The sequence below is a fragment of the Cucurbita moschata genome, unplaced genomic scaffold (genome assembly GCF_002738365.1).
Source record: "Cucurbita moschata cultivar Rifu unplaced genomic scaffold, Cmos_1.0 Cmo_Scf00030, whole genome shotgun sequence".
Lineage (NCBI taxonomy): Eukaryota > Viridiplantae > Streptophyta > Magnoliopsida > Cucurbitales > Cucurbitaceae > Cucurbita > Cucurbita moschata.
Window position 1 is genome coordinate 1,211,219 of NW_019268546.1, and position 10,415 is coordinate 1,221,633.

The 10,415-nt window shown below is 33.8% G+C and overlaps 2 protein-coding genes and 1 long non-coding RNA gene across 3 annotated transcripts in view; 2 read left to right on the plus strand and 1 right to left on the minus strand.

The window, feature by feature from the left end:
* Nucleotides 1-2,280: 2,280 nt before the first annotated feature.
* LOC111464410 lies at nucleotides 2,281-4,270 on the minus strand. The gene is made up of 3 exons (XM_023108608.1): nucleotides 3,870-4,270; nucleotides 3,536-3,603; nucleotides 2,281-3,317 (listed from the first exon to the last, which is right to left on the minus strand). Exons 1-3 carry the CDS (start codon nucleotides 4,014-4,016, stop codon nucleotides 2,684-2,686), a joined length of 849 nt encoding a protein of 282 aa, XP_022964376.1. The 5' UTR covers nucleotides 4,017-4,270; the 3' UTR covers nucleotides 2,281-2,683.
* Nucleotides 4,271-6,234: 1,964 nt separating this feature from the next.
* LOC111464449 lies at nucleotides 6,235-7,011 on the plus strand. The gene is made up of 3 exons (XR_002714040.1): nucleotides 6,235-6,440; nucleotides 6,572-6,677; nucleotides 6,808-7,011. It is a non-coding gene; the product is annotated as an uncharacterized LOC111464449 (long non-coding RNA).
* Nucleotides 7,012-8,923: 1,912 nt separating this feature from the next.
* The window catches only part of LOC111464211 (proline-rich protein 36-like), a 7,302-nt gene continuing 5,810 nt past the window's right edge, over nucleotides 8,924-10,415 (plus strand). The window contains exon 1 of the mRNA XM_023108307.1: nucleotides 8,924-10,400. Within this exon, the coding sequence (XP_022964075.1) occupies nucleotides 9,069-10,400 (1,332 nt within the window). The 5' untranslated portion in view covers nucleotides 8,924-9,068. The remainder of the gene's footprint in view (nucleotides 10,401-10,415) is intronic.

A 10,415-nucleotide genomic window follows, 5' to 3' on the forward strand; every position in this document is an offset into this window, starting at 1 on the left:
TCCATGTAAGCGTACGTGAGTTGTGTATGGAGAATTACAACACATCCAACTGTGCCCAAAACTGGAAAGAGCTCTCAAGGCCAGTTTACGATTTTAATTTTGTGTCTAATAAATTCTCGATATATTTAAACCTTAGGTTCGAAACCCGAACCACCATCTTAGTTGCTGCTTCAGAAACCCACCTCAACCTAACCACCATCTCTGTTGCTACTACAGTTGTCGCCACTAAGTATCACCGGAAATACTATTTGAAGAGGAAGATGATAAGTTTAAGCGAAGCTTGTTATTTTATGTCAATTTAACTCCAGTTGCACGGGAGCGCTTATGGTGACTCCCACATTTTTAATATAGGAATTGAGATACTAAAGTTAGAAGTCAACGTGTCAATCATTAAGTGGGACTACATCGATGAAAATTAAATTCTCAATTTTTTTAATTATAACTTTCATTAAGTGCCAATCATTAAGTTCGAGGAGTTGTCAGCTAGTAACGCATGGAAAGTTTAACTAACTCTAAGACAGCATATAATAGATTCCCAACGAGGGAATTATAATTATGCAAAAATTATAAATCAACTTACGTTAGGACTGGGTGATGCAAAAATTATCTTTTTGTTTCTTTCGATGTTAGAGTGTGGTTGTCCATAGTTAAGACTAGAGGATAAGTTAACAGACCAACCTAATGGGCCCAGGTGTATGTGTGCGCGGACCAGAGAAGTATTGTACGTCATACCCTATTCTACAATAAAAGTAGAGTCTGACCATAGTTATGAATTTAGGTTCCTAACGGTTATGATATTATATGGTATGTAAATGCATTTTCCAGAGGAACTAACTTTTCTTTTTTTTTTTTTTTTTTTTTTTCATTGCCTCTCTTTTATTCTTTTATCTCTTTAAAATTCTTTATTTATTTTGACGGGTTGAGTGGATTTTTTTAAAAAAAATGAATAAATTTTTCTGTGCATAATTTCCTTTTTACAATATTATTTTTATTTAAAAAATGTAAATAAAAATCTAAAATAATATTCTCGAATAAAAATATAATTAATTATAAGACAATTTTTTTTTAAAAAAAAAAACCTTATTTATCATAGTGTAATAGAAAACACATATATTTATTTTTATATGTAAAAAGGTGGAGATGGGGTGGGACAAAGTCGGGAATTAGGCAAAGATAGAGAGTACAATTCTCATATCCGACCTTGTTTATCGAAGGACGAGAACTCTCTTCTCACTTTCATTCTCCGTTTAAATTCTCTCGCTCTATACAGGGTGGGTCCCTATGGGCGGAAGCCGGATGAAAAAATGAATTTAATATTTATACATTCATTTTTTATATAATATATATATAATACTTATTATGTGTGTATAAGGAAATAGGAACAATTTCCAAAACAATTTCAATTCCCCTAGTTCAGCCATTGAAAGTTTGTTGTTCACATTCAATAGCTGCTCTCAAATTTACCAAATAATTTTACTGATAATTTTTTTTAAGGAGAATGGATAAGAAAAAAAAAATCAATTTAATCGGTTGAATAAAACTTGACAAATCATATTTACTATTATTATGAAAAATAAAAAGGAAAAAGAAAAAAGAAAAGGTGATTATGATGGTGAGACAGAGAAAGGATGAGAAAAAGCAGTTTCATTTACAAAAGTAGTTAGAAATAACAAAAACAAAAATAGTGAATCCCTTCTCAAATCTCAAATGGTTGAGCTGCCAACTATTTTTTTTTTCTTTTTTTCTCGAGACGCCTTTCATGAAAATATGTCTTTTAAAAACAAATAAGCATACATCAATAATTAAAATATAAAAGAAATTCAATAACCTTAATTTTCAAAAACAAAAAAAAAAAAGAATATATATATAAAATTAAAATGACTATGAAACAAGACCTAAAACTCTTTAAAATTCAATAACATATTAACCACGATTTAAAATTTTAGAAGCGTACCAACTAAATTTAAAATTCCAGAAATTAAGAACTTAAGTAGGCACCAGTATAGAAATTGAGATATGAAACTTGTAAGTTAACTAATATTCATGAAAAGAAAAACTAGATCTCCACGATTCACTACACATTTACATCATCAACGTGGAATTTGCTGTCTATGTGGACCCAATAAGGTAATGTAGGCCCATTCTTTTATTAATATTCATATATGGAAAATTTATCACTTGCCACGTCATCTATTACCATAAGCCCCAAAAATTAAAATAAAATTAAAAGAAAAAGCAACCCAAACTCCATAAATACAACATGTATATATATAATATATTATTATTATCAACAGAAAAAAAAAAAAAAAAGAAGTCTAAAATTACCAAACTACCCATTTATTTGACTAAACACAATGTCTCGGTCTCCCTAAAACCCACCCTATGAAATCTCCTGCTGTCCACGTTCATGAGCTACGCTAAACTCACCCACCCCGCCACGCAATGCCACAAAACAGACAGCATCATCGTGGATTACGCAGAGAATAACAATATCAAAATTTAAAAGTAATTATAAAATAATAATAATACTAATAATATGTTACACAATAAAAATAAAAATAAAAAAGAAAAAAAAAATCCTTCAACCCTAACAAACAATTGAGAAGCCCTCGATAAAAATTTCCCACCACCAAAACCAAATTCCAAATTCAAATTCCAATTCCATTTCCATTTCATTCTTCCTTCACATCAGCGACTTCAACGACCGCGCTTTCACCGGCTTCCTCATTCGCTTCTTCCCGCCGTCGCCTTCTCCGTCCTCCTCCTCCTCATCGTCGTCATCGTCCTCCTCTTCCACATAATCTAAATCCGCGCTGTTAATTTCCGACGGCGTCGTTGCATTGCTCCGAATTCCCATCGTATTTTCGCTCGACCCTCCCCCTCTCTCCCGTCTCTTCTTCCCCCATTGTGGCCCGAATCCAGAATAATAATAAAACTCGTACGGATTCGATCCACCGACCGCCGCCGCACTAACCGCCTTCTTCGAAACCCTCGTCGGCCGCGTTAGCCGCCAGGCCGTATCTCCGGTGGCGGATTTCTTCGTACGCGAGCAATTATTGGGAGTAGGATAATAATTATTCTCACTAGACCTAGGAAGTGTACGGTGGCGGTGGTGGTCGGGACTAAACGAAGAATAATCTTCCTCTCTAATTTGTTTCTTACATTTCCAACTGCTATCGACTAATTTCTCGAATCCGTCTCCATTTTCATCCAAATCTTCACGATTATCCCCATCCTTGTCTGCCATTACTTCACTCTCGTCCGTAATAATTATATTATTGTTCGAAAATTTCGCTGACCCCTCCATCGACGCGACGCTGTATTCGTATATATAAATAAATCTCAAACACGCAAACAGCGACGGACAGATAATAACAACACAGACTACCAGACCATTTCTCTTGGAAGAAAAATTTTCAGATTATCGTATGAGCATTTACTCATTCACTCAACAGCAACTATTTACGAATCACAGAAAAGGCACAAAGAATGCACAATAATAAAAACAAACAGAAGAAATCACAGAAAAACTCACCTATCGACGGCTCCGATGGAATCGCCTAAGCTAGCATTTTCGACGAAGCTATCTTCAGCCTCCTCGAGCTGTAAGAACGAAACATGGAGAAATAGAGAAGAATGAGGAAAATTATTAGGGTTTTAGGATGAACCCTAAAGTGGAAGGGGAAAACGAATAACCCTAAAGAAAGAGGGAAACGGAAGGAGGAGGGAGAAGAAAAGAGAAAAGGAAATTAATAGCAGATCTATAAAGAAGAGAGTGAAAAAAAGAAGAAGAGAAGGAGATTGAAGATTTAGAAGATTAGAGAATAGAGAATAGAAATCTCTCCATCTCTGTATTAATTAAAACAAACCTGGTTCGTGGCGTGTTGGTGGAGAGGAATCACATCCCATGGCGACTGGTTCAACTGACAAACGTGCGTCTGAAGATGAAACTCAGGAACCGACTCCACAGCCAAAAACAACAGTGGCGATAACTTCGCGTTCTTCCGGATCCTCATGGCGGAAGAAAACCGAAAGAAACGCAGATTCCTTCCAAAATACCCAAAACCAAAACCAAAACCGCCACAACAGATTATACAAATACACAATCCAGAGAGGAACGCGGCTTCGTCTTCCGCGCAGCTTTTCGCCTCTTCCGTCTGCAATTTTCTCAGTGATTTTCTCTCATTTTCTCGGGAGAGAAAATCTCCTCTCTCTCTCTCTCTCTATCGCGCTTGTTTTTTTTTTTCTCTCTCGCAGATCTCACGCAGAACTCGATAGTCAGGGTTAAACTTTCTGTTGCTTTCTCTGCCCTTCATATGTATTGATCTGTTAATTTCCTTTGGACAATTATACCCCTCCGTGTCCCCTTTAATTACAGGGGTAAATCCGTTTTTCTCCTTCTTTTTGGAGGAGAAAAGAAGAAAGCTGCCGCTATTACACGTCACCAAACTTGTCCAAACAAAACTGATTATTCAAACATTATTTATATAATTTATAATTTTTCTCAACTATAAGAGACCATAATCCTCTGCGTCCGCTTCCACTGGAAACTGCCGTTATTCAATGAAAAGCACGTATTGTCTTCATCCTTATCGGGAATACGATACGAACGGTTCGCACTGGATAATTGCTCGGTGATAAATTGTGGGAGCGGATTGGTTTACAAAATATGTGTGTGTGTATTTTTTGAACGATTGAATTCGCGAAACCTAACCATGAGAAAGTGGGGGAGCGTGCAATACACTGCTTTGAAACGCGCGTGGTATGAGGAATGCCGGACACAATTTGGTCCACATTCGAAAAGGTTCGAAGCAAGTAAAAACTAGGTCACCCATTATGTTAATTTGTATCTAAACCATACTTAAAAAAACTTTTAAAAATTGCATAATAATTTTTTTAAATTTTGTTTTGTATGGGTAGAAATTTTTTTTTTGACCCGCCCAAAGTTTTTGATTAGTTAGGTTAGTGATCCGAACCAATGGAATATAGTTCTTAACCCAACACAAATTCTCTATTTTCGAGTTGTCCAATTATTTTTTTAATTAGTTAAAAAAAAATCTTATTTATTTACTATACCATGGTTGACATTCATAATAATCTTTAAAAAGTATGGTGAGATAAAGATGGGTTGAATTGTAATTTTATTTTCGAGTCAGTAGGATTGTCCTGAAAAAAAATTCGTGCGAACAAACTTTAAAAAAAAAATTAAACCCAACCCAACCCAACTTTTTGAGCTTGAATTAATAGTCTAAATTGATCGAGTTTTTGGATCATAAATGTGATATCCACATCTATCGGAGAGAGGAAAGAGCGTTAATGAGGACGCTGTACCCCAAAGGAGATGGATCATGAGATTCCACACAGAGGAACGAGTGCTAGCGATGGCGTTAGACTCCAAAGAAAGTGGATTGTGAGATTTCGCACAAAGGAGCGAGTATTAACATAGACGCTAAGTCTCAAAAAGGTAGATCGTGAGATCTCATATCCACTACAACGGGAAACAAAACATTTTTATAAAAGTATAAAAACGTCTCTCCAATTTGGAGGTGGTAAAATTCTCGCGTCTATAGAATAGAATTGGTAATTACATCTGTTACGCAGAATAACATGGATGAGTGGGTCCCACGAGGTAGAAACAAAAATGGACGGTTTGGGTGGGATCTAATCATGAGGTGGAGGACACAGGGTCGGATTAATATGAAGGGGTCAGATTCATTCATTTCATCGTGTTTCGGAAGAGGTTGGGTGGGAGTGACGTGGCAAGCGGTTCAAGGTTGATTTCGGAATTTAGCATCACTCGAAAAATTAAAAAAATAATTTAAATTATATTTTATAGAAATTATATATATTTTTTATAAATAAAATTAATATTTATTATTATTCCGATTTGTTGGTTGCCGTCTATGGAATTTAAAGCTGAGAAGGAAGCTAATAGGTGGTAGGTTTTATTTATAGGGGCTCCCTATTATAGACACGTTATCCATATAAACACTTTTTAAGATTCCATTTTAATTTTTTTAAATTTTTTTTTCCTACTTTAATAATATTAAATACAATTTTTAATTCTTAATCCCTTTAATTAATCTAATTTTTTCCACAAATTGTTATCTATATTTTTAACTTAAAAATAATTAATCTAATTTATTTTATGAAATTTTAAAAAAATAATGTCTCTTTTTGTAAAAGGCCCCGAAGACACAGATTCGTTGGATCAAAAGCGAGGCAACGCCTGCAGATTGGACACGTAAGTCATGGCGCAAATTCCAAAAGGTTCTTACCAAACCTATCGCCTTTTTTCCTTTCTCGTTTTCAGTTGCTGCCGTTATAAATAATTCGATATCGCCAATCGAACAATCACTTTCCTCTTCTACCGAAATCGATGCCGGTTGCCTTTGTTCTCCGTCGGAGCCGCTGCTCTCACCGTCGATTTGTGATTCTAGGTATTGCACTTACTGAGTATTTCCTGATTTTGAATTTCGCGATATGTGATTTTACCGGAACGCATTATTTTTGTTGTTCCGAAGTTTAGTTGATTTGATCTAATAATGTTACGGCCGATTGATTGTGGTAGTCGATGGTAGTCGATGATCCGAGGGAGATGAACTTACTGATTGTTCTTCTTCGAATTTGTTTCTGCTTGGAGGAATTATGGAGCGGGATTTGAACTGTGATTCTAGGTATTGAGTTTACGGAGTATTTCCTGATTTTGAATTTCACGATCTGTGATTTACTGGAACGCATCATTTTTGTTGATCCGAAGTTTAGTTGATTCGATCTAATAATGTTACCGCTGATTGATTGTGGTAGTCGATGGTAGTCGATGATCCGAGGGAGATGAACTTACCGATTGTTCTTCTTCGAATTTGATTCTGCTTGGAGGACTTATGGAGCGGGATTTGAACTGTGTCTACTTCCGAAAGAATCGTTCATTCTTCACTGATCTGATCTGTTTTAGTTGCAAATTTGCTAGTCGATTTGTGATGTGATCGAACAGAGAAAGTAAGGTTGCAGTTTTTGTGATTCTCTTCTCCCTTCCGTTTCCTAAAAGAAGAAAAAGAGAGGAAATGATCTCTTTTACTGGATTAATGGAAGATTCTCAAATTGCTGGTCTTTTAAAAGCTTGTCCAATTGAAAGATCTTGTTTAATTTTCGGGAATATTCTCTGTCCCCAATTTCTCCCAATTTTCTTTGATCATCTTTGAGCTTTTTCTCTAATTCAAAAGTGAGAGACGTCCCCAATTTCTCCCAATTTTCTTTGATCATGAGCTTTTTCTCTAATTCTGAATTAAGAGAAAGTTTGAATATAAAGTTTGAAATGAAACTAGTTTTTATTTAGATCCTAAAATTTGAAATTGGTTTTTAATCTCTATTTCTCCTCGATTTTTTTCCACCCTATTAAATTTATTTTTAATTTTTTTGTTTTCTCTATCGAATTTTCTTTTTATTTCTTTTAAAAAATTGTCATTCTCACAGTTTTTTTACTCTCTCATCCTTTTATTTATTTCAATTTAATTATGATTAAGTCCAATATTAAAATAACAAAAAAAAAATGCTGCTTTTATTCATTTTTAAAATTTAAAGATTTAAAAATGACAAACATATAATAAATTTTATGTATGTTAAATTCAAATTATTATTGTTTTGTTTGGGATCATTTTTTTATAAATATTTTAAGTTTTTATTATAAATTTAATATAAATAAATATTATATTTAAAATTAAATATTATAAATAAGTGATAAGATTAGATTATAAATTATATATATATATAGATATATTTTTAAAAATAAATTAAAAATGATTTGACGTAGGTCTAGATGAATACAACGTAAGATATTATCTTAATCTTAGGTTAGGACCGAAAAAATTCAGAATTCTTAATAAGTTAAATAAAAATAGAGATGTTATTATAATTTATAAAGAGATTTATTATAATTTATAAATGGATAAATTATACCGAATTTATTTAATTCTTAAAATTCTTAAAATTAAAAGAAAATAAAGAGTTAGCTAGTAAATGAATTTGACAAATGTACTGATAATTTTTCTAATGATTAAAACTTATAACAAAATAACAAAATACTAATATAATTTTTAATTAACATTCATAATAATAAATTATCAATTTTCTTTCTTTTATTCCGATTTATTTTATAACATTTTTTTTATTTTAGAAAATAACAACTTGTAAACAATATTTGAATATGTATTTTACACAATTACATTTGAATAATTTGTTTATCAATACAACTCATTTTTAATTCATGTGTCAAAATATGTTGATCATTATGTGAAAAAATCATGCAAAAAAAAATATAACATTATTAAAATTCAAAATATTAAATTTATTTTTTTTTTCTTTAATTTTTTTTCCTTCCCCAATAAACTATCTATTAATAAATTAATTTTGGAGGATTTTTTTTTAAAACTAAATTTTATGTTTCATTTTTATTTTAATATATATAATAATGTTTTTTTAGATTTTTATTTTATGTTACATTTTGCTATTTTAGATTTTTTTTAAGCTTGATAAAAAAAAATGAAAATAATTTAATGGTAAGTTAATAAAAAAAAAACATAATAACAATCCAAATTATTCTGAAATATTAATAATAGTTTTATTTTTAAAACTTTAAAATTAATATGGTAATGTTTTTTCCTCTCTCATTTTCTCTTTTTTTTTTTAAAATAAAACCGAAAACCAAAATAAAAGCTTTATTATTTTATTGTTTTCAAAATTTTAAAGATTTATAAAATGAATAAGGATTAGGAGGATGATAATAAAATCTAAATTATTTAAGGGAGTTTCTCTTTATAATATAATATTTCTTTTATTAGGTTTGTTATGAAATTAAAATAAATTAATTATGTTTTCTATTCTAAAAATTTACCGAACAAAAGAAAATAGGGAAAATAACCTCCCTTGTTTCTCTCTCTTATTTTTAAATAAATAAGTCTAACACCACAAATAACCCTACAATTAATCCCAACCCACAAAACAACAAATTCAAACTCCCTACCAAACTCTTTAAAAGGCCCCAATCTCCCCCAATAACAAATCATCTCACAATGGCTTCTCTTCTTCTCTTTCTCCTCCTTGTGGTCTTCACTCTCCCATCGGCCTCCCTCGCCGTCACGAAAGCTGAAGTTTCGTATCTCATTGGTCGTCAACTTTTGGCTCTAAGAGAACACGATGATCTCCCAGATAACTATAAATATGATGCTGAAATTGATCCCCATGAAACTTTCATAAATGAGAGGTTGAAGAAGGCTTTTGTTGCCCTCAAAGCTTGGAAATCCGCCATATATTCTGACCCATATAACTTCACTGAAAATTGGGTTGGCAATGATGTCTGTCTTTATAGGGGCGTTTTTTGTACTACGGCGCTTGATGACTCCACCGTTGAGGTTGTGGCTGGCATTGATTTGAACCATGCCGACATTGCAGGCTACTTGCCACCCGAGCTTGGACTCTTGACAGATTTGGCATTATTCCATATCAACTCTAATAGGTTTTGTGGGATAATTCCTCGTAGCTTTTCTAAGCTCACTCTCATGTTTGAGTTCGATGTCAGTAACAACCGGTTCGTTGGCCATTTTCCAGAGGTTGTCTTTCATTGGCGTATCGCTAAGTTCCTCGATCTTAGGTTCAACGACTTTGAAGGAGAAGTCCCACCGGCACTCTTCACTATGACCTTCGACGCCATATTCTTAAACAACAATAGATTTAGTTCCTTCATCCCGGATACCATTGGAAACTCCACTGTATCCCTTGTGTCCTTTGCGTACAACTACTTCCATGGCTGCATTCCTAGTTCGGTCGGCCAAATGAGCAGCCTCAACCAGGTTCTCTTTATCGGCAACAAACTCCATGGCTGTCTTCCAGTCGAGATCGGAAAGCTTGTCAATCTAACGGTGCTTGATATCAGCAATAATAGCTTTCCTGGCTGGTTGCCTGCGTTATCGGGGCTCAAGAATTTGCAGTATTTGGACGTTAGTTACAATGAATTTAGAGGCTCTGTTTCTGGGGAGATATGCAAATTGCCCCATTTGGGAAACTTTAATTTCTCCTTTAATTATTTTGATAAGCAAGATGCAGAGTGTGTGGCACCTAAAGATTCAAAAAAGGTTTTTGATGATGTCCATAATTGCTTACTTAATCGCCCGGAGCAAAGAGATGCTGAGACTTGTAGCTCTTTTATGATGAAATCGGTGGAGTGTAGAAATTGTGGTGAAGATCCTACTACAAGGTCTCCGGTGGTGGTTCGTACACCGCTACCAACTCCAGAATCTCATCATCCAGTTCCATCCTCACCTCATCATCATCACACAGGTGCACCCCCTGCTCCCCAAGTCGAGACTCAGGCGGGCGCACCCCCTGCTCCCCAAGTCGAGACTCAGGCGGGCGCACCCCCT

Excerpts from the sequence above, each read along its gene's own strand:
- LOC111464410 (XM_023108608.1), bottom strand. The coding sequence starts at position 4,016 with ATGAGGATCCGGAAGAACGCGAAGTTATCGCCACTGTTGTTTTTGGCT. Across the intron at positions 3,604-3,869 it reads ACCAACACGCCACGAACCAG|CTCGAGGAGGCTGAAGATAG; the intron begins GTTTGTTTTAAT and ends TCGTTCTTACAG. Across the intron at positions 3,318-3,535 it reads TCCATCGGAGCCGTCGATAG|CGTCGCGTCGATGGAGGGGT; the intron begins GTGAGTTTTTCT and ends ATACGAATACAG.